Here is a 24,130-nt window from a genome sequence, read left to right on the forward strand (position 1 = left end):
GTGATGACATGATAATTTTGTGAGGACGGAAGGAACAGGTCTCGGCGATTTGTCACGTGGTCGTTCGCTCGGGCAAGGTCAGAGGGTTTTCGAAACAGGACTTTGCAGGACCTTGCGAGATTGCGTTTGACATTGAGAATCCCTCGAGGCACCTTGCGCAACCTACGCGGATGAACGGAGAACACTGTTGACTATAGCTCTCTCATTGATATTTTTTGTGACATTGATCACTCCACAAAGTTTGTTTAATTTCAAAAGTACCTTCGTCAAAGAACCTTATTCCTAATGAATGAAAAATTGTACACACGTTTAAGAAGGTCCACAAGGGGCGCCGCAAATTTGGCCGCTAGTCATTATGGCTTTAGTAACCTTGTAGTTCTGTAACTCCCAGCAGATGAAGGTTAACGTAATTAAGCTTTTTCTGCCTTTTTTCATAGAGCTGGACATGCCGGGGATGAAAGCCATTCGAAGATGCCATGTATAGCAGGTGTTTTGTGTTTGGTTCTTCTTCTTGGAATGATCTATTTTGCTCTTTCTTCCTCCCCTGAATCGGGTAAGTCCTTTCGTTTGCGTATTTTCCCGTTGAAGCCATACATTTGTCAGGCTCAGGTTGGTAGGAGGGGCAGTGCGACGAGTCTCTATTAGAAAACTTCTTTTGACACGTATTAGTCATATCCAATAATTTCGCATATTCATAAGACAACACATATATGTTCATACAAAATGATCGGATATGAGGCACATGTGTGTTAGGAAATATTTTCATTGAAGATATTTTAGGAATTTCGAATATTGTAAGATAATAGCGTCGTAATTGATTTTCATCTTTGAATGACATGGTCCGTGTGCATATACGGTATTGGTACCAATCATATCAAAGCGTGAAATTGAAAGAAATAAAATAAAATTTGTACATAAAGGCAGTGACTTTCCCTCCAGGTAGTGTAATGAAAGCATAAAACAACACAGCTCACACAATGCGGGAGCGCAACGACAATCGATTGAGACATGCTCTAGTGCTAAACAGCCATTGGCGTGGTCTAGAGTTATGTGCATGTGAGACGTCTGGTTATTTTTAAAGTTTCAGTTTATTGCGACGAAAATAGTGCCTATACGCTTGCAAAGCCGTTGCTGTCAGCTCCACCACAATGTTTTCTATGAGGTGCAAATAGATAACATCTGCTCGCATGTCTTATATTTTGTGTGTGAGTTGAAAGGTGTGATGGCCGTCGTCGATCGCTTTACAAGCAGAGGGGAGGTGCTCGGCCCGTCATTACGCGAAACGTGCGAGGATGTAGCAGTAAAAAGTTGGGCTGCGTTTTTTCGGGGTGAAAAACCTATTTTTGCTTGCAGTGCATGATTAGATGCGTATCTATAGAATTATTCAGAAGTTGGCCATCAGCTTTATGCGCGTAATTTTTTCTTTACAACGTTTGCGTCGATGCCGTGATCATTTCACTCATGGCATTATTTTCGTTTTCAGAACGAGTGAACTGGTAGCCGCTCTTCATACAATAATAAATTTGTGATGGCTTTGATTACTTTGCACTTGCGGAGAAACTGTGACTGTTTCTTTTTATTGTCAAAGCAAACAATTAATATTACGTTAACCTGATTTCGTATCAGCGATTTTAACTCTACTAGGGAGTGCGGGTTAGTGAATTCCCCTCCCTTTAGGACGCGAAGCTATTCACCAGGAACGTAAATTTTTTCTCATTGTTTGCTTGTGTTTATTTCAGGGGACGTAACTGAAGCTGCAGATGCCGGACAGGGTAGTGGAGGTGGTGGCGGAGGGGATGGCAGCAGTGGAAGCAATAGTGGTCCCCCGCCTACGACATCGAAGACACTGCGTAAGAATCCCCTGATGTTATTCATCTCTCTCCAATGACCATTATTTATTCATACAATCAGAAGCCAAAACTAAGACTAAAGTAGCCATGCCAGTTAAGCTTGTCACCAAATTTGTAGCCACATCAAATACAATTGTCTTCACTTCCACAGCTTTGATATTCATGAAATCATTTTGACGTGAACTATGATGCGTTTTTTACAAATGCATCAAATAGACATGCTATGATATTCCAAGGCACTCAGTATTACATTTATAGAGAGACAAGGAAAGAATGTAGTGTTTTGTGTGAGTTTTGGTAATTAGTGCTAATTAGCGCATTGGTAGGTAGTAATTCATCTGCAGTTAATTCGCTTGGTAAATTGTAATAAAATATTAGGTCTTAAACAAATGTCTTCTTGAAAAGGCAGAAATATCAAAATAAGAGTCCAAATTCTTCCATCTTGCGTGGCCTTCAAAAAGCAGACCAGTTGCAAATAGTTAATTTATTTACCCTTATGTACATAACCTATTCGTCCTAATGTAAAATGGGAGCACAAGTGGAACTACGAAAAATGGCAGATCCCACGTACAGTGGGAATTCATGCGAAGCACGAATCAGGAAACATAATATGTCCCTTTAAAATGAACACAACGTTAAAATGGGTACGTCCACGATGCCGTATATCCATTCCATCTCATGATTATTATGTTTGCGCCAGGTATTTGTATCCGTCGTCCATTCACGTCGCGTAATGTCACATTCGGTATATAAAAAGGTAGCGAAACGGCAGTGAGCACGCTAGGAGCGTAGCTTGTAGTCATCTTCTACATGACACGCAAGTAAAGATTATCATGTCTGGACGTGTCATTTACCTTCATCATTTAATTGTGTCACTTGATACAAATTCAGTACATCTGGAGTAACAAAACGGCCACGAGCACGCTATGAGCATAGCACATAGTCGTGTTTTACATGGCACGCGTGTCATGGTTATCATGTTTCGACGTGTCCCATACCTTCACGGTCTATTTAGGACACGTGATCCCAAATTTGGTAAATGTGGAGCTAGCGAAACGGCACGAGCGAACTCTGAGCGTAGCCTTTAATCATGTTTTATATGACACGCATGTCATGATTATTATGTTTGAACGTGTCATATACATTAATCGTGCATTCAAGTCACGAAACAGCAAATTTCGTAAATGTAAAGCTAGCGAAACGGTCGCGAGCGCACTATGAGCGTATCATTTATTCATGTTTTCCATGACACGCATGCCATGATTATCATGTTTGAACGTGTCATTTACCTTCGCCGTCTTGCAGCGTCTCGTAGTACTAAAATTTGTATATATGAAACTAGCAAAACGGCCGTGAGCGCACCTTGAGCACGTCACGCAGCCATGAGTTACATGACGCCATGTCAAGATTTCCACATTAGATTCTGTCACCTATGTTCGCCATGCAGTGATGTCATGCAATACCAGTTTTGCAATATGTCGTGTGAACGAAACCCTTACAAGAGCAGCGAGACCATGAAATATAAATCATGGCATTTATAAAAAGCATCATGAATTTAATGTTATGACTAGTCAGTTATGCTCGTGATGCAGTCTTATTATGTCATATCAATTTGGGTAGAGGTACCATAGTCAAAATGGCCAGGAGAGCTAAAACTCGTAGGCGGCTAGATAGATAGATAGATAGATAGATAGATAGATAGATAGATAGATAGATAGATAGATAGATAGATAGATAGATAGATAGACAGAGAGACAGACAGACAGACAGACAGACAGACAGACAGATAGATAGATAGATAGATAGATAGATAGATAGATAGATAGATAGATAGATAGATAGATAGATAGAGAGATAGATAGATAGATAGAGAGATAGATAGATAGATAGATAGATAGACAGATAGATACGGTGAAAGTCACCGAAGTTAGATAAGAAAACCCTCGCATTTATTAATAGTAAGCCCGCCCCATTTTCCGTAGATTGACGAAACACGGTAGATGAAACATCAAAGCTGGTGGCTAAACGCCGTTTCACATGACACTAAACCCGCTGAACGCAGCGATTAAAAGGCGATTCATTCACAGCAAGGCTGTCAGGAGACGAGCACCCAAGCTGTTAGAATTTTTCGCTGTTTGCATCAACTGAGGAATTTCTCAGTCGGGACCCCCTGGCATAGCGCTGTGCATGCCGAACTATGGAAGATACGTCGACGTGTTTGTTTTGGTAAAGGCCAATACGCACAATGAGTTTAGATTGTAAAGTGTTCCTAAATGACAAAACACGAGCACTCTTCGCAACCCTTTATAAAAATCTGATTATATAAATGTGGACATAATTTACGGACATGTGGGTGGGCAAAAATATAAACAAAATAAATGAACTCTCCAGACACTTTTAGTCTAATCTGACACTGGCCTGACGTTTCGGGACCAAGGGTGCTATTCTGGACATTTACATCATGTTGTCACATTCCACCATTAATCAATGCTGCTTGGCCAAGTAAGCTGCTACGATCTCTCCTGATTGGCTTAAAATGCCGCCATTACGAAATTTGACAATATAGTGGAATTATACAGTGCCCACAATAGAACCCTAGATTGGCCTCTTTTTTTGTGCGAGGATGTCTGGCGGGCTGCGAAGCTAGCCACTTATAGTAGTGATGTCCTCCTCTCGGTCATCCTTCTTCCCAGCATTGATCTATCCCTATAAATGAAAGACGCGTGCGGCCGCAGCAGCCTTGGCAGTCTGATCAAAGTGCGCTTTTTTGCCTCAGAGACACAGAACCCCTCTGGGAGCACCCAGAACGATATGGGAAGCGACTCATATTTACAATGGTGTGAGCCTGGCATGAACACAGGCGCGCCTGACGTCGCAGCAAAAGACACGAGGTGGTGTTCTTGAAAAAAATTTGCAGATCCCTCGTACAGTTGGACTCGATGATATGCGAAGCACAAGTGAGAAAGTTTGATGTGTCACTTTAAAATTAGCACAACTTTACGACATGGAGGTAAATTAGGCTGTACATGACCTCCCTGTCATGATTATCATGTTTGGATGTGTCGTTTGACTTCGTCTTCTATTCACATCACGTATTACCAATTGTAGTATATGTGGAGCTACTTCATCGTTCATTGACGTCACGTAACAGCGAATTTGGTATATGTGGAGGTAGTGAAATGGCCGCAAGCGCATCATAAAGAGCGCAATATACTACAACGTAACGTTGACACGCGCGAACACTGGGCACAGCTACGCTACGTTAGCAAAACGCGAGCACTCTCTAATCTGACGCCAGGTGCGACCAGCGTCCGTCGGCGCGGGCTGCATTTCAAGCCCATGCATTACCCAGACAGCACTGCGTCTGCCTCTGTTCGTGGCGGAGGAATGCCGGACGCGCTGATACGCCAAGCGTTCAAGCAACGCAGCGTGGCGCACGCATGCGAGTGTATGGCAGGACTGGCGCCTGGCATGCAACACCCACGCGACGCGACGTAACAAACACCGACGAGCACGCGCACCGCGTCTCGTCGAAATGTATTGTCCCATTGACTGTGTCACATACTCATGTTCTCACATGACACGCATCTCATGATTATCATGTTTACACCAGTCACATACCTTCGTCCTCCATTGGGGCCACGTAATACCAAATTCGGCATATGTGAATCTAGTGAAACGGACGTGAGCGCATCATGAGTGTGACATGTGGTCATGTTGTTACATAACACGCATGTCGTGATTATCACGTTTGGATATGTTATTTACTTAAGTCGTCAATTCGTGTCCCGTAATACCAAATTTGGTACATGCCAAGCTAGCGAAGCGGCTGCTAGCGCATCACAAGCGTAGCATGTAGTCATGTTGTTTCATGACACGTATTTCATGATTATCATGTTTTCACCTGTCGGATACTTTCGTCATTCATTCGCGTACCGTAATACCAACTTTGGTATATGTGACCCTAGCGAAACGGTGGTGAGCGCATCATGAGCGTGGCATTTATTCATGTTACATGACACGCATGTCATGATTTTCATGTTAGGGTCAGTCGCTTGTGTTCGCCATGCAATTATGTCATACCATAATAGTTTTGGAACACGTCCTGTGAGCGAAACCACCGCAAGAGCAGCAAGACCATGAAATGTAAATCATGCCATTCATGACATACATGTTATGATTTTCATGTTATGACAAATCAAATATGTTCTTCATAGAGCCATGTTTTACTATACCAAGTTTGGTATCAATACCATTATCGAAACGGCCAGGAGAGCTAAAAGTCGTAGGAGGCTAGATAGATAGATAGATAGATACGCTCGAAGTCGCCGAAGTTCGCTAAGAAATGCTTCGCATTTAAAACAAGCGCAGAAAAAAAATATATGATTTATCGCTCCGTCATACGAAAGAGTATAACGCGAAAGTAAAACTTTTCCTTGCAGACGTCGTTTATTGTTTACCGAAAAGTTATATGAGAGCTTATACAACGTATGTTGGTGTTTGACACCAACATACATTTCCATTATTTGGCAATAATTATGATGACAGGGAGGACAGTGAAACGAAAAGTATTGGCTATCAGCATAACTGTATTTAGGAAGAAAAGTCTTCGGATATGAAAGGGTAATGAGCTTGCACTTCTGGCTAGAGTAATCGTCATAAACTTTCTTGTGGCTGCTTTCAAAACTCAGTTTCTAGCTAGAGTAATCGTCGTAAACATTCTTGTGCTTACTTTCAAAACATCAAGTTTTGAAACTAACCGTAAGAAAGCTTACGACGATTACTCTAGCCAGAAATGCAAGCTCATTAACCCTTCAAGTCTGAAGGCTTTTCTTCCTGAGTACAGTTATGCTGATAGCCAATATTCTTCGTTTCGCTGTCCTTCCTGTCATCATAGTTATTGCCAATTAATTGACAGGGAGGACAGTGAAACGAAAAGTATTGGCTATCAGCATAAATGCATTTAGAAACAAAAGCCTTCGGACATGAGGGGTAATGAGCTTGACTTTTTGGCTAGAGTAATTGTCGTAAACTTTCTTGTGGAACTTTCTTGTGCTTTCTTTTGAAACATCAAGTTTTGAAAGCAAGTAGCGCACCGTCGAGGTTGCACGGGACCGAATATTTAGCGCACCGATGGTTTCCAAATATATTACGTCGTCGTCATTACTTGCACTGTGAGAACCAGTGAGTTGCTTCTTTAAAGGAAGACGAGGACTTGACTTGCAGCTGCACGTTATCTAGCAGCTCATTGTTCATCGTTGTTGTTACTCTCGGTGCGTTCTACGTCCAGTGACAAATTTTCGACGTCAAGACGGTTTATTTGAACACCACTGCTGAAAGTAATTTGAGGAATTCTATTCACCGAAAAACTTCGATAGCACCAATAAAACGCGTCACTCACCACGCACAACACCAACACAGCGTCTCTCGCCCCGTTTATCTGGGCGTGGAGAACAACGTGCTGTTATGCCTGGCAAAAAATGAACCGCTAGCAGTGTGCTGCCGTCTATAAACGAACGCAAAAATCAAGCGGCCAGCGTTGACAAATGTTTCGAAGAGAAAATCGCAAGCCTGTGTAACTTTCCACGCACAGCAAATTAGATTGGATTCAGGCACTACAATATCACTGACGAATTGTATAGGAACGTAAAGAAAGGTGAGTTTCAACTGCAAAGGTCAGACGATAACATATAACTATCTAACGTGGCTGCGAAAATCTTGCAAAGCTGAAATAATAATCTGCGAGCAGTAATCAAACCCGTGAGTTGCCACGTGCTTTCCCCAAAACTTCGCGTTTTGCAAGAATTAATCATAGTTATTCCGTCACGGACGGTTCTGTACAATCTTTTATATGCGAAACATACTAAGTTGTTTGTGTTCGTTTCTTGCTAGAGCGTTAACACTGGCTAGCACAGACAAACAAGGAAGAGTCTGCCTACTGATCATCCTCGAGCGGACGCTCTTGACTTCCGCCAGGTGGCACGACAGTCTATGAAGATTGCGAATACAAGAATCAGGCACTAGTGACTGCAATTCTCACTTCGAGTGTGAGCAGCGTGCGCCATTCATAAACGTGGCTGCAGCAGCAGACGATGTGACCTTGTTCTCTCCGAATTTTGAGTCTAATAAACGGGCACACAGAGGAGACCTGTCTTCGAAGTCGTGGTACACATGACATGCTAGAGACGACGACCTTGAGAGCTCGCCCAACGCTCCGGAACCTTCATGTGCATGCCTCTACAGTTTTTCGAGCGGTGACAACTTCGATCATATCCCATATACATATCCCATCGTATCAACCACCGTCATAAGGTTGACATTGCATTATGCAACTCCCAGTGTTCTTATCGATCATTCGTACCTTGTATATAAGTAGATTTGAACCGTATACTGTAACATTGGCCCAGCTTGCCACGCTCTTTCGTTTAGCTTTCGGATAAGCTTGCCTTCTTGCCGCGATATCGGCTCCGCATGCTTTGTTTTTGCCACCCTCTGATTGGTTCGACAGCGCATAAAACGCACGTCGCTGAGTTTATTAAAATGGGATTGTCTTCCTGGCACTGCTTGCGTCGTCTTTCCTCGGCACCCGTCGGTCGTCCAGCTGTCTAATATGTAACAACACCCGAAATCTTTTCCGCGAACAATCACCTAATTTAATATAATTAGGAAGTGTACGATGCTATATGTTACGTATAATCATGTATTATGTTTATATTGTATTGAGCTGTCCTCACGCAGCTATTACTATATAATGAAAAGTTTTTGTTTAGTGACTAATTTATTTTCATGCTGTATCTTATTCTTTGTAAACTTGTAACCACTCCTCTTTTTAATGCCATATGGCCTTGAGGGCAAATGAAATAGAATGGTTGCTTACAACAGGCTGAAACGGCCGCCATACTTGACGGACGCCATGTTGCTTCTCAGCGGCCGTGGATTTACGTGGAAGGTAGCTTTGGTGTCGACGAGAAGGGCTTTGCTTTTAATTGCAAAGCATTTCTTTGCGAACTTCGGTGACTTTGAACGTCTATCTAGCCGCCTACGACTTTTAGCTCTCCCGCCCCGCCGCGGTGGTCTAGTGGCTAAGGTACTCGGCTGCTGACCCGCAGGGCGCGGGTTCGAATCCCGGCTGCGGCGGCTGCATTTCCGGTGGAGGCGGAAATGTTGTAGGCCCGTGTGCTCAGATTTGGGTGCACGTTAAAGAACCTCAGGTGGTCTAAATTTCCGGAGCCCTCCACTACGGCGTCTCTCATAATCATATAGTGGTTTTGGGACGTTAAACCACACATATCAATCACTTTTAGCTCTCCTGGTAGTTTCAACAATAGTATCGATACTAAACTTTGTATGGCATAACAAAACTGTATGAAGAAAATATTTGACTAGTCATATCATGAAAATCATGATATGCCATCAATGTCATGATTTACATTTCAGGAACCTGCGGCTCTTGCAGTGGTTTCGTTCAGATGGCATGTTTCAAAGCTGGTAAGGTATGACATGATGGCATGGCGAACACAAGCGATAGACACTAACATTGAAACCATGACATGCGTGTCATGTAACAACATCACTACATGCCACGCTCATGATGCGCTCGGGGACATTTCACTAGCGTCACCTTTACAAAATTTAGTATTGTATACGGTACTTGAACGAATGATGAAGGTATGATACTGGTACAAACAAGATAAACAAGAGATGGATTTCATGTAAGAACATGACTACATGCACCGCTCATGATGTGCTCGCGGCCGTTGCGCTAGCTACACATATGCGAAATTTGGTATTACATGACACCAATGGATGACGAAGGTATGTGATTGGTGCAAACATAATAATCATGAGATGCGTACCATGTGAGAACATGACTACTTGCAACAGCCAAGGCGCCAATACATTTCGACGTGGCACGGTGCGCGTGCTCACCGGTGTTCATTTCTTGGGGTCACGACGGTGTTACCACGCCAGGCGCCGGTCCTGCCATATACTCGCAGGCGCGAGCCGCGCTGCGTTGCTTTGACTTGACACATGCGCGTTTCAGCGCGTCCGGCGTCTCTCCGTCACGAATAGAAGGAGGCGCAGTGTAGTCTGGGTAACGCATCGGTGCGAAATGCAGCATGTCGCATTCCGCGCCGGTTGCCGTTGGGCCGCGCCGACGGACGCTGGTCGCGCTTGACGTCAGATTATAGAGTGCTCGCGTTTCGCTAACGTAGCGTCGCTGTGCCAGGCGAGTGCGTGCGTCAACGCTACATTGGAGTATATTGGGCCCTTCATGATGCACTCGTGGCTCTTTTGCTAGCTCCACTTATACCAAATTTAGTGTTACGTGGCGTCAATGGATGACGAAATATATGACTGGTGCAAACATGATAATGATGACACTCGTGTCCTGTAAGAATATGACAACATACTACGCTCATAGCGTGCTCGAGGCCGTTTCGCTAGCTCCACATATACTAAATTTGGTATCACGGGACGTAAATGGTAGACTAAAGTAAACGACACATCCAAACATGCTATTCATGATACGGAAGTCATGTACGGCATCATTTACCTCCACCTCGTAACATTGTGCTAATCTTAAAATGTACTTTCGAGCACAGCATTATGTGGTGGAGGTAAATGATGCCGTACATAACTTCCGTACTATAACTATCATGCTTAGATGTGCTAACTTGAAAGAAAAAACCCTTCAGCTTTGAAAACTTGCTCAGTGAAAAATGCTCAGTGGGAATCCCCGATGCGCGAAGTGCGAGTGAGAAATATCAACATATCTCACTCGCGCTTCGCGTATCAGGGATTCCCATTGAGTGTGGCATCTGCCGTTTTTTATATAGCAAGCTTTCAAAGCTGAGGGCTGTTTCTTGAAGCTAGCCGCTGTTTTGGACAACAGAAAAAAATTGGCAGCATATCCACGGAGTCAATGAATGATGGAGAGTGGGGCGAAGCATTCGTCCGTTCATTCGTTCTTGCTTCCGTCCGTCCATGCGTACGTCTGTGTGACTTTCTATGCGTCCATCCGCCCTCCGTGCGTGCTGTTTGTGCGTCCGTCCCTGCGTTCGTCCATGCATCCGCCCCCGCGTCTGTTCATGTGTCCATTCATGCACCTGTCTGTGTGTCCGTTCGTCCATCAACTCAACACTCCAAGTAACACCATCTCGCAACTTTTCATCATATATTCTTCATCTAGAAGCACCGCCATTCAGTAGACATTCCAAGGACTGAACGAGAGGTGGCACACGCCCACTTTTTTACGGCTTGCGCTTCAGGTCTACTTCCCACCCTTAACCACCTCGAGTTCATGGTATATACTTGTTCAGTGTATTCATGGCACTGCGGCTCAACGCTCGCTAAACCTTTCTAAAACTAAGGAGGTTACACCAAGCGAGCATAACGTAGCAACCCTTTCTTGCCAGATAATACTCAATGAACATGCCAATGGCTGCTAATGAGGATCGCAGCATGCGCGTTAACTAAAGCCGAATGCTCCTGTCTCTCAATCCCTATTAGTAGCCATTGGCATATACATTGAGCACTATTTTTTAATGTTCAACAACGCACAGAAGAAATCTCTCACCGGCACCATCTTGCAGGTCAAAACGTTATACTTGTTACACCCTACAATGGCTACGAGAAACCAAAGAGTGTCGTTATAAGGATCTTCGCCCTTAAAAATCACAGCATATCCACGTAGTGAATGATGATGAGTGGGACGAAGCGTTTTCCAGTCTCGCCGTGCGCTCCCGTCCGTGCTTCCACCCACCTGTTTGTTCTTGCTTCCGTCCATTCATGCGTCCATCCGCGAGTACTTCCGTGCGACCGCCTGTGCGTCCATACATCCGTGTGTCCGTCCATACGTCCATCCATCCCTCCGTGCCTCTGTCTGTGTGTGTGTCTGTCCATCAGTCTATCCGTACGTCCCTCCGTCCGAGAATACGCCCATACATCCATGCGTCCGTTTGTCTGTCTGTCTGCCTGTCTGTCCATTCGTCCGTCCATCCGTGCATCCTTGAGTCAGTCAGTCCATCCGCCCGTCTGTGCGTGCGTCCGTGCCTTCGTGTATGCATTCATCTGTCCGTCCATTTCTCTGTCTATCCGTACGGAAAGCGTTTCCGTCGGCAAGAGCAAGTGGGGAAGCAAACAGTCTTCATACGTTTTTTATTACATCTGGCACGCAGCACCCCATTTACTCTCCAAATTTCTTGTAGGTGCACTTAGTGCGCGAAAGAGAAATAACTTTATTTGTTGAAAAAGGAAGGGGCTTTGGAGCTAGATGGCTGGGGCCCTATGTCTAAGGCTTCACTGGCTTGCGCCGCCTGCCAGACGTGATCCAGGAGTGCTAGTTGCACCTCCAGGCCCGAGCTAGCGAGGAGTACCTCCCCCTGCTCCAAAGAGTTTTCCGTTCTATACATATGCTTTAAGCGATCGAGTTGATTTGGCCGTTTAGCACAACTCCATGAGATACGGTAAAGGGTCGGTGGCGAGTCGTGACACCACAGATAAGCGCGCCCACACATACGTGGATGAATTTTCTGCAGTCGTAATAAACTTGAACAAACTCCCGTTTGAATTTTACGGAGGTCTATGGCATCTTCGCCTTTAAGAGATTTGAGGGGGGGCGGCGCCATATTTCTGCCGCGTACGTCGCTGGTGAGAAAGAAGCTCTCACGGAGCTATCTGAGTTGCGTCGTTTTCCTGCTCCTCGCGAAAGCCGTCGTGCGTAGTGCAGGGCAGCGAGAAAGGCTACTGTTTCGTTCGGCTCGTGAGCGTTCGAGCTATAGCGTCCGCCCTCTCGTTACCCTCTAGGACTGCATGTCCCGGGCACCAGACACACCCATAAGTGTTGCTCAACTCACTGGCTAAAAGTTGCAAATGTTCAATGGCAGGTGGCCTTTCGTGAGTAGCCGGCACGCCTCTTGCGAATCTGAGAGTATGGTGATGTACGTCTGGCTGTCATTGCGCTCTCGACTTTTGATCGCCAATGCGATGGCGAAACATTCGGCCTTGTTGATCGACGTAGTGTACAGTGATGCGCTGGACGCCATGCTTTTCGTGTCGCTGCTTACTATTGTGACGAGGCAGCGCTTCCAGCTCTACCTGGAAGTGTAAACATAGAGTACGTTATCATTGCCTCTGACTAATTTTCTGATCCATTTTATCCGTTCCTCTCACCTTTCGTGATGCCGCTACTTGGTCATGTTCCTGGGGATAGGGGCGATCGAAATATGCCGTCGGACTGGGTATGGTACGTCTACCAGCTCCTCGTTCAAGTTTCGGGGTTACGGTGGTATACCCACCCTCATCCATATCTCTATTCCCAATTTTGTCTGGCTGAAGTGGTTGCGCTGAGAGATCAATGTTGCTGCTTTCAGTTCAGCGTACGTGTTATGCAGGTCAATCTCGAGAAGCCTGTGTGTCGTAGTGTTTTTGGTAAGCCTAATGCGGCCTTGTAAGCCGCTTTGATGATAGAATCTACTTGCTCTTCCTCGTTCTTGTTCAGCGTGTGGAAAAGCAACCTGTATGTCAATTTGCTCATTACGAGCGCCTGCACTAAACAGACAGTATCACTTTCCATCATTCCCTTTTTTTTGTGGAAGGTGATCATCTGAGTCGTCCTAGCCACTTGTTTAGTTGCCGATTTGAGAAAACCGACAGTGTGATTTGTTCTACTGTTGCTTTGAACCTAGCAGCCCAGGATCCGGGCGACGGTGACTTCTTTAATTTGCTGCTTTTTTATTTTGATTTCACTTCATTGGTTACTTTTGTAGCGTTTTCTGTGTATTCAGATCCCTTCCGATATTTCGAGTGCACAGCGGAGACCACTGGTTCTGGCAAAATTTTCTAGGACCAGTGCCACTTCTTGCAGGGTCTGCTCTTTGCTGGCCAGAGAGCCCCGTGTGGCCCACACGGTGCTGTCGTCCGCGTACAGGGTATAACCTAGCTGTGGTACACAGTTCGAGGCCCGAGCTAGTCGACGCATGGCGATAATAAACAACACAGGAAATATGAAGGCTCCTTGAGGCGTTCGCTTGTTTGGCATTCGGAATGGCTCAGGCCTAAAGCTTGAGATACCAATTGTCGCCCCTTCCTCAATGAGAAAATCCTTTATATATGTATATATCTTTTCCTTGCACCTAATTATATTTAGCTCTGAGAGTTTAGCTCCAAGAAAGATATTGTCAAAAGCTCCTTTTAGTGTAGAGCAGGCAGCAAATGCACTCCACCCTTTGGAATGCCTCTGAGGACCTCTTCGTGTATCAGGAGGAAAGCATTTTGTGTCGAGAGACCACAGCGGAAGCCCAGCGTGGTGGCCAGAAACAGCCCCCTCTCCTCTATAAAATTCTGAATTCTGGTGTGAATTACGCGTTAGAAAAGCATCCCCATACATGACGTAAGAGATATAGCTCTGAGCGCCTGCAGGGAAGGCTTCTTGCCGGGTATTGGAATTGTAGGCATTCATTAAGCACATCTACTTTCTTTACACATATTCATCATCATGAGTGGTCGTCATCTTCATCTGCTGTAGGGATTTGGCTTGTCTGAGTTCTGTGCATTGGGCGTGGTCGCTTCATCGTGTCTTCTGGGCCTAATAAAGGTTGCCTTCACCGTTACATCACAAGTAATGGAGTGCGCTCTACGATCTTCCGTCCTCTCCCAGCCCGATCTGCCTCCTGGAGTTCCGCTCAGGTCGCCGTTGGTGCCAGGTTTCCAGTAACATGCCTCAGGACGAGCCAACCGGCACTTCTGCGTCTACCTCCACGGCCCCGGCTACCGCGGCCTATCCATCGTGGATTATCACCGCGCACCAGCGTGAGCCGCCCACGTTCGCCGGACTTCGAGGTGAAGATGTGGAGGATTGGTTGGACCAGTTCAATCGAGCGAGTTCCACTAACAACTGGGATGACCCTACCAAGCTTCGCCGTGTTTCTTTCTATCTGACAGGCGTAGCGAAAACATGGTTTTTCAATCATGAAACGGACATTACGGCCTGGACACGTTTCAAGCAACAGCTTCGCCAAATTTTCGGCACCCCGCGGGTTTGTTCAGTTCTCGCGAAAAACACACTGGATGCTCGCAAGCAACAATGCGGTGAGTCTTACACATCCTACATAGAAGATGTGCTTGCTCTCTGTCACCGTTTCAACACGTCCATGTCTGAACAGGAGAGAGTTCGTCATCTATTGAAAGGGATCGGCACGGTCGCCTTCAATGCCTTGGTCATTCAAAACCCGACTACAGTCGCTGACGTTGTTGCCATGTGCCAACGCCTAGAGGAACTTGAATCCCAACGGTTATCGCCGGACAGCGCTGAAAACACCACCACGACTGATGCCTCATTGCGCGCCATCATCCGGGCGATCATACGAGAAGAGCTGCAATCTTTCGGCCTCTCAATGACACCGAGTCCACCTCCCCCCTCCAACATTGTTTTGCGCGACGTTATCAGAGAGGAGTTGGCGTCCATGACTGGGCCAGTGTATGTAGCCTCTCCAGTACCTCGACCCCAGCCGACGTACGCACAAGTCCTCGCTGGAACACCACCCGTCGTACAACTGATGCCCGCACACTCGACGCCTGTCCCGCTGGCTTCGTTGACTCCGAGTGCGCCTAGGCAATCCTTTCACCCACCATGGCGGCCACCTCGTCCAATCTGTTATTACTGCGGCTACCGGGGCCACATTGCACGCGTCTGTCGGAAGCGTCAGCAGGACCAACGTCGTCGATTCGATACCTACGGACGGGATGATGGGACAAGCTGGTACGCTTTCCAACGTCGCCCTTACGATCTGCCGCTACGTCGCTCATCATCTCCAACAGCGACAGCTGAGCCAATCACTTCTTACCGCTCCACTAGACGCCGCTCACCCTCACCCCTCCACCGATCCACGTCTCCATTGTGACCTGTCTCGCAATTCACCAACCAACGCCCGGAAAACTAACCTCTGCAGCTTTTGGAGGAAAAGCTGCATCGATCGAAAAGACAAAAATTCCTCCAGTGCGTCCATATAATACGATATCTGTTTTAATAGAAGTTGTGTACGTGGACGCTTTCAAAGACACTGGTGCTTATTTATCTGTGATTGATCGTTCTTTGTGTTCACGTTTGCGAAAAGTCACCACCCCCTATGATGGACCTACACTGCACGCTGCTCAAGGGGACGCCATTAGACCTGCCGCTATGTGCACCGCTCGTGTTTTCATAGCTGGTCTTCTTCATTTTGTGCAATATGCTGTGCTGAGTTCGTGCGCCCCCCAGCTTATATTAGGCTAGGATTTTATGTCTATGGTGAACGCTTCCATCTGCTGTCGAGAAAATGTTGTTCATATGATGGGAAACGACTATGCCCTGTATGCGGATGACAAGCCCGTTCGCTTGCTCGCTGCTGAAGATACCGAGTTACCACCTGGTCATCAGCGGATAGTTGCCATCACTTCTAATGTGATCGACTCTGGGGACGTGTTTGTCTAACCATCTGCACGCTGTCTCGCAAGAGGTATAGCTCTTGCTTCAAGTCTAGCGCAGTTCCACAATGGCTCCAGACTTCTATAGGCTACAAACCAGACTTCTGAGGAAATTCTCATTCCTAAAGGCACCACAATGGCTTGCGTTTCTGAATCTCAACCTGTCTCTGTTGTCCCGCTTATGCCAGCGTGTTCTGACCTTCCTTCTATTGGACGTTCATCAATCGTTTCTGTTCTTGCTGCGACTATTAGTCCAGAACTGACCTCTTCACAGACATGAGTTGCTTGCCTTGCTACAAAAGCATAGGAGATTGTTTGATGCCCATTCCTCATCTCTGGGACAGACGTTCATTATTAGGCATCGTATCCAGACCGATGGCACTTCCATCGTACGCCGTCGACCATATCGCATCTCTTCGTCCGAGCGTGAGATCATTGAACAAAATGTAGCCGATATGCTGCAACAGAACATTATACGTCGCTCCGGGAGCCCTTGGTCATCCCCTGTTATTTTAGTGAGGAAAAAAGATGGCTCCGTGCGATTTTGCGTGGACTACAGAGCACCTAATAAGATTACCCACAAGGATGTTTACCCCATGCCGCGCATAGACGATGCTTTGGATTCACTGCAAGGTGCTGAATACTTCTCAAGCCTAGACCTGCGTTCAGGTAACTGGCAAATACCCATGCACGAGGATGACAAAGAAAATACAGCGTTTTCAACACCTTATGGTCTGTACGAATTCAACGTCATACCATTCGGCCTTTGCAATCCTCCAGCAACATTCGAGCGGATGATCGACAGAGTTTTACGAGGCTTGAAGTGGAAGACTTGCTTGTGCTATTTAGACGATATCGTTATTTTCTCGCCAACCTTCCCTCAGCACTTGCAACGACTGGACAAAGTTCTTACGTGCCTTGCAAACGCAGGCCTTCAGCTGAACACCAAGAAGTGCCGTTTTGCGAGCAAGACGATTAAAGTGCTAGGCCACATCGTAAGCAAGGATGGTATTCGTCCCGATCCTGACAAGATTTCCGCTGTCCAACACTTCCCGCGTCCTGAAAAAGCCAAAGATTTGCGCAGTTTTCTTGGCCTCGCTTCTTATTTTTGCCGATTCATTCGAGACTTCGCCTCAATAGCTTCACCATTAATGGCACAAGTTGCTCGGATCAGGCGTCACCTTTGTGTGGTCTCTTGAATGTGAAGCGGCATTTGTCCAACTGAAGTGTGCACTCACATCCGAACCAGTCCTTTGCCATTTCGACGAAACCGCGCCTACGCTCCTGCATACAGACGCTAGTGGTCGAGGCATTGGTGGAATTCTCCTACAGCGAGACAAACCTTCACGTGAGAAAGTCGTCGCATACGCGAGCCGTGCACTGACCCCTGCCGAAAATATTTATACCATCACCGAACAGGAGTGCCTAGCGGTCGTATGGTCGATACAAAAGTTTCGACCTTATCTCCGCGGCCGCCACTTTACTGTGGTTACGGACCATCACACCTTGAGCTGGCTCTCGACAATCAAGAACTTTTCCGGCCGCCTTGGTCGCTGGATTCTTCGCTTACAAGAATACGACTTCACGATCACATACAAGTCGGGAAACAAACATCCAGACGCCGACGCACTTTCGCGTTGCACGCTCTCTTCGGAGCCACTTAACAAACCCGCCACTGGTGCACTCGAGAAGCTTTCCGCCAAGGGAGTGTGGTTTGTTCTTATCTCACCAACGGGCTGACCCTTACTGTCACCGCATCATGCACCGTCTTGACGGGACTTGCCGGCCCCCTAACGCCCGTCTTCGGCGACAGCTGACGCAATTCAAGCTCAACAACCACGTCCTGTACCGTCATATTTACCACCCTGATGGTCAACGCTGGGTGCCCGTTCTACCTCGCTCTCTTCGGGCTCAAGTCCTCAAGACTTATCACGACGACATGTCTGCTGGACACATGGGCTTCCAGAAAACGTATGACCGCATAAGATGTCACTACTACTGGCCGGGCTTGTCCACCTGTGTTGCGAAGTACGTTGCCTCATGCGCCCTTTGTCAGCGTCGTAAGCTACCTACATCAACTCGAAGTGGACAATTACAACCACTCCCGTGTCCCCTGCAACCATTCCAGGTAGTTGGCATTGACCTGTAATGTCCGCTTCCTGTGACTATCACGGGCAATCGATGGATAGTTACAGCGGTCGACCACCTGACCCGCTACGCTGAAACAGCTCCTGTGCCTTCTGCATCAGCTTCGGAAGTGGCCGACTTCATACTTCGAGCAATAATCCTTCGACACGGAGCTCCTCGTGTAATCCTGAGTGACCGTGGAAGAGTTTTTCTTTCAGAACTCGTTTAAGAAGTGCTCAAGGCATCACGAACTACACACAAAACAAGCTCCAGTTACCATCCTCAGACGAACGGCCTGAATGAGCGCTTTCATCGTACACTGTCAGATATGATAGCGATGTATATCGAACACGACCACAGAAACTGGGACACCATTTTGCCATTTGTCACTGTCACACCCAGGTCCCGATAATTAGGGAGGCGATCGCCGGGCTAATTCTAAGAGCCGAAGTTTCGGCCCCCCGAACCGCACCACGAAAGCGTGGACAATTTAGGAGTGGTCCTTATTGGCGCGCCAGCAGACACCGGCTGTGGCCCAAAGAACAAGTCAGAGCCGAGAGTTGATAAACAAACAAAATTATATTCTCAAGAATGGCAGATCGGAAAAACAATACACCAATATGCTCACTCCACAATAGCTGAGTATAATAGGTCACCAATCAATCAACACACTACACAGTACAATTAGCCACACTCGAAACAACGGACACAGACAACAATACACACTACAATGCAGTCGCATGCATTGAACAACCAAGACACTTAAAGAGTAAAGAGATGGAAAACCTATTCAGTCCAAAGTCCTTGGAACAAAAGTCTGAATGATACTCTTCCGAGAATCACTCAATCAAAGTCCAGCGTTGTTGTCGTTCCGCTGCCCCCTGAAGTTTCTCTTCCAGGAAACCTCACGTCTTCAAATGGCCACTCTCCAAGCTTCAAACTTCTTCGCCGGAAACACGTCGGCTTCACACACGCAGCTGTTGCCACGCGTCTTCGCTCAATAGCGGTAAACACACGCTCTTGCCTGTAGCTCGAGCCTTCACCCCTCAGGTGGAAATCCTCTTCATCTCCGGCTTGGTTCCAACGGACAAAACCTCCGCCGACTACACGGCGGAATCCCTACGCGCGCTCTGGCGCTCACTTCCGTCTCCTTCTGATCTCTCGTCTCGGCCGCTCGATTAAATACCTTCCGCGCCACCTTCCAGAAAGTTCTCGTCATTTCGTCGGCGTGATACGCAGCGAAGGCTGGGGAGAGGCGAGACGGTTGGAATGCCCTCCGCGGCGGATGACTCAACTCGGTATGACCACGCCCCTTTCCATCTAGAAAAATCGCGGGCTTGCTGGGCCGCCGATGTGGGGTGAGGAGGTTCGTCGGCGAAGCCACGCTTCCGAGGGGAGAGCGCGCGCCCGGGTAGCCTTGGATGTTCGCTTTCTTTTTTTTTCTTTTGACCCCTCGCGGCGTTTCTCCCGCCCGTTATCGCAAGAATTTGGCGGCGCGCCCATTTTTAGCGCTCGTTCTGTGACAGTCACTTTTGCGTATAATACCTCTGTACAGCGCACAACCAGTTACTCGCCGTTCTACCTCGTCCACGGTCGCTTCCCTTCTTCTTTCCTCGATGTTTCGTTCTTCTCTGCGCCTGTCAAACCATGTTCATCTTCAAGTGAAGAATACGTGTCTCGTCTACTTCATTGCCGCCAGCTGGCTCGCGTCAACACTGAAGCCAAGCAACAAGATCGCAAGCTTGAATATGATGCCTCTCATCGTGCCGTGTCTTTCAGCCCTGGCGACGAAGTCCTCCTTCTTACAACCATTCGCACTCCCGGGCTGTGCGAGGAGTTTCAAAAACGTTTTATTGGCCCCTACACTGTCTTGGAGCAAACGTCTCCTGTGAATTATCGCGTGGCACCCGTTCTTCTTCCGACGGACTGCTGCTACAGGGCAGCAAAAATAGTCCACGTATCCCGCATGAAGCCTTTCATACGGCGTTCATCTTCGCTTTAAACTGCAACTAAGAACTGCGGTCAGGATGACCGCTTTCGCGTGGGGGGGAAGTTAGTGTAAGCATTCATTAAGCACATCTACTTTCTTTACACATATTCTTCATCATGAGTGGTCATCATCTTCATCTGCTGTGGGGATTTGGCTTGTCTGAGTTCTGTGCCTTGGGCGTGGTCGCTTCATCGTGTCTTCTGGGCCTAATAAAGGTTGCCTTCACCGTTACATCACAGAATAGTTAAAATTTCGGCGGTTTTTCATTCTGCAGGGACCTACCCTTTGAGCCAATAGTGTTAATTGAATTGTTTTGTCATGCTTTCAATGGCTTTTTCGCTAAGGTTCCTTATCATCGCATTCATAATTTGGTCTTCACCGGAGGCTGTGTTCCTCTTGCTGCCTGGCCTGCCACAAAGACCTCCTTTTTGTTATCAGCTTGTATAGTTTCTCATTTCTAGCTCCACTGCAATTGATGTGATTAGCGGAGTTACTTGGTAGACTATCGCAATAATATGTCTCCTTGAGGGCTTTTACGAGATCATCGTCAGTGCACGGAAATGCTTCTGCGATTTTCTGCAGTGTTCTGCTTGTTGTGGATTTGAACTTATCTGGATCAAGAATGTTTCTTAGGATGGAAAAAGTTCTCGCGGTACTCCTTGTGTTCTGAAGCAAACTGCAGAACCTGACTCATCCCTCGGTGGCCAATTTGCTTGCATAGTCGTTCTACAAGAGTAGCAATTCTACGCAGTAGTGTCCTGTTTAGGCGTTGACGTTTCGAACGCTTTAGTAGGCTGCGCCTGCTCTCCCATAGATGTAGCATGCGGCTGTCTACTCCTGGCGTCTCTTATTCTGGCTATTTTCTTCGTAGTGATTTCGTGTACCGACTTTATGTACTCCGACCAAGCCCCTACTCAGTCCGGTACAGAGTCGGGTGGAGGATCTCGTTTCCTGAACTCAGTCTAATCTGTGATCGCCGCGTCACCTTTAAATCTGCGCAGTTTGGGAGTCGATATGGAGGCGCTTATAGTGTAATGGTCGCTTTCTAGATTTGCCTCCAGGTTTGTCCAGGGTGCGTCTTCAAGGTTGAAGGTGAAAATGAGATTCGGGAGCGTGCCTCTACACTTTGCTGTTGCCCATTCTCGTGGGCGCGATTCGGAGATTTATTAAACTCAGGCCCGCCTAGACGCAGTATGTTCGAGACGCGTTCTCTTCGGTGAGTTTTTCGGGTAATCCAAGGTGGTGCTGGGTGAGTAACAGTTTTAACGTGCGATTTTAACCGTCTCAACAAGGAGCTCATATAAGTCTTCGCCTTTGTCTTTTGGAGGACTGTATAAGTTCACTGTTATAGTCTTCGCTTTGCCTCTCTTTTGGCGGAATAAACTGGTACCTTAGTGATTGATATATAGCGTTCTTATGTATTCATCTGCTGCCACAACTATTTTTCTCACCTGCACAGCTACACGGGGATAATTTGAGTTCTGAAAAAAATAATAATCCTGAAGCTTCACTGTCTGGCACCAATTTCTTGCAAGCAAATAACGCCGGGTTTAATTGGTGCCACATTGATATAACTCCGAAGTGCTGCGGCGCGTTTGTAAAAACCGCAGCAATTCCACTGCCAAATCTCTAATTGTTCCACACTTCTCTGTTTATTTTTCGTCATGATGTGTGGGTGCTTTCGCGTCATCGCAATTTCCCTTCGATTGTTTTCTACTTTTAGTGGAGTTCGAGCGAGAGCGCTTGTTTATTGCCCTTTGAAAGCTTCTCGCAGCGTCATTCACGTACTGCCATTGAGTTTTTAATTCCTCGCCAAAGAAAGATTTTATCTCAATCATGAAATTGACTAGCAGTTCATTAACGTTAGCTATACTTTCCCTGTTTTTGTCTAACTGTTCTGTTCCTGTATTGGATGCGTTATTTGGTCGTGGTTATTTACTGTTATTCTTGTGGAAGGGGTGGTTGTACCTGCGTACACCATCCCGTCCTCAACTTGAGCTGATGCGCTGCTGCCCCTCGAAAGGGCGGGTTCATTGACTGTTGATATGTCGTTTTTTGACTACATCCTTCAGCTATTCCTGTTGGGTTTTGTGGCCGTATTTTAGCCTCGAGCCGTCTCTCTAATGAAGATATTGATGCCTGTAAGTCAATTCGCTTTACGGCCATTTGTTTTTTCGGCAGTTTGACCTCTTGAGTCACTCTCTTAATTTCTTCCAATATATGCTTATATTGTCGATTTCCTGTTATAGGAGCATTGGAAGACACTGCCCTCGCAAAACTCACCTGATTTATGTTTGTCCTGCCGGCGGATAGGGCGTCTGGTGATTCTTGGCAGGAACCAATCTTGGGTGGAGGTCCGAAGTGCTTTCGTTGGTTCTCTAAGCTGGATTTCTCAGGGGCCGGAGGTGCGTGTTAGTGTGGTGTTGTCTGTCACTCCTTGAACGAGATGCCGATCGCAACCTTGACTGGGATCTCGATCGAGATCGTGAACTTGACCTTGACTGGCGCTGTTCCTGCCGGTCCGAGCTGGACCATCCAGGCATGTCCAGCCTTAGTGGAGGGAATTCTTCGGACGACTTGGCATCGCCAGTCCATTCAGGTTCGCCTCCCCCGTCTTTTGGCTGATCTGTCCTCAATTTTTTGGGAGGAGCGACGGTCTTAAGTTTTTTGCACACATTATCTCCTGTGTGGTGTTCACGGTCACAGACAAACTTTGGGATGCAGTCATTTCCTTGCATAGCTTCTTTTTCCCCGCACCTGAGGCATACATTGGCTTTTGGAGTTGAACAGACGTCCGTACGGTGTCTGGTTAAGAGGCATATCTTGCACACCTGTACTGTTGGCTTGTATGGGTAGCAGATTAACTCGGCACCCATTATGTATACGCTTCTTTGTAGCACACCGCCCGTGTATGTGACAATCGGTGTTTTAGACGAGCCCAACATTCTTTGTCTCTCAATCTTGGCCCCTTGAGTATGAATACGTAGGTTCTCTATTAATTGATCTTGCGAAGTCTCGGCCGGTATTTAGTGTACTATTCCCCGCGAGCCACCTTCGGAGTCGGCCACGTATGAATTGAAGGCGTGAATTTGTCCCCTGGTCTTTAAGTGACTGATGCCTGGCAGCCTACTCGCTACCTACATGCTTGGGGTAGATAGGTTTACAATGTTCGATGCAGGATTAACCCACAACAGAAAGTCATTGCCATTGAAAGTTCGTTGGCAGGCATCTATCACAGTCCTGGAGAGTTCCAGTCCCAGTATGTTTTTAACATAAAGACCGTTATGCGGCCTTACAATATTCTTGATGTCCTCTTTAGGTAGAGGAACTGGGCCGCGTCGCTCTCTCCATCAAAAACCCTGCGTGGCTTCAAGTTTTTGTTTTTCGGCGGGCGGATCGCTTTCCGAGTTCTCGTTGGTGTTCGCAGCCTTCTCCATCTGTGATTACTGCTTCTTTACTTTTTTCTTTTGCCTGTGCGAGACAATGGTATGCCGGGCATCCTCATTCCATCCACGGCATTCCGAACAAGTTGGGTCGCCACTTTCGTTTCCAATAGTCACGTCAAGAAACACCAGTTCGTCATCCTTTGCCTGCCGAGACGAGACACCAATCGTGCAGTGTAAGTATGTTTTCTCAGCGTGGCGCCTCTTGGCGATCGCTTAGCGCGAGAATTTCGTCATAGCGAAAGCTAGGTCTA

General features: G+C 46.8%; 1 protein-coding gene across 2 annotated transcripts in view; it reads left to right on the plus strand.

Moving 5' to 3' along the window:
* The first annotated feature begins 443 nt into the window (after positions 1-443).
* The window catches only part of LOC119178631 (uncharacterized), a 98,610-nt gene continuing 74,923 nt past the window's right edge, over positions 444-24,130 (plus strand). For both annotated transcript variants that reach the window (XM_075870342.1, XM_075870346.1), the window contains exons 1-2: positions 444-553; positions 1,740-1,850. In XM_075870342.1, coding sequence (XP_075726457.1) covers positions 472-553; positions 1,740-1,850 — 193 coding nt within the window. In that variant the 5' untranslated portion in view covers positions 444-471. The remainder of the gene's footprint in view (positions 554-1,739; positions 1,851-24,130) is intronic.

Source organism: Rhipicephalus microplus, chromosome 1 (assembly GCF_043290135.1).
Source record: "Rhipicephalus microplus isolate Deutch F79 chromosome 1, USDA_Rmic, whole genome shotgun sequence".
Taxonomy (NCBI): domain Eukaryota; kingdom Metazoa; phylum Arthropoda; class Arachnida; order Ixodida; family Ixodidae; genus Rhipicephalus; species Rhipicephalus microplus.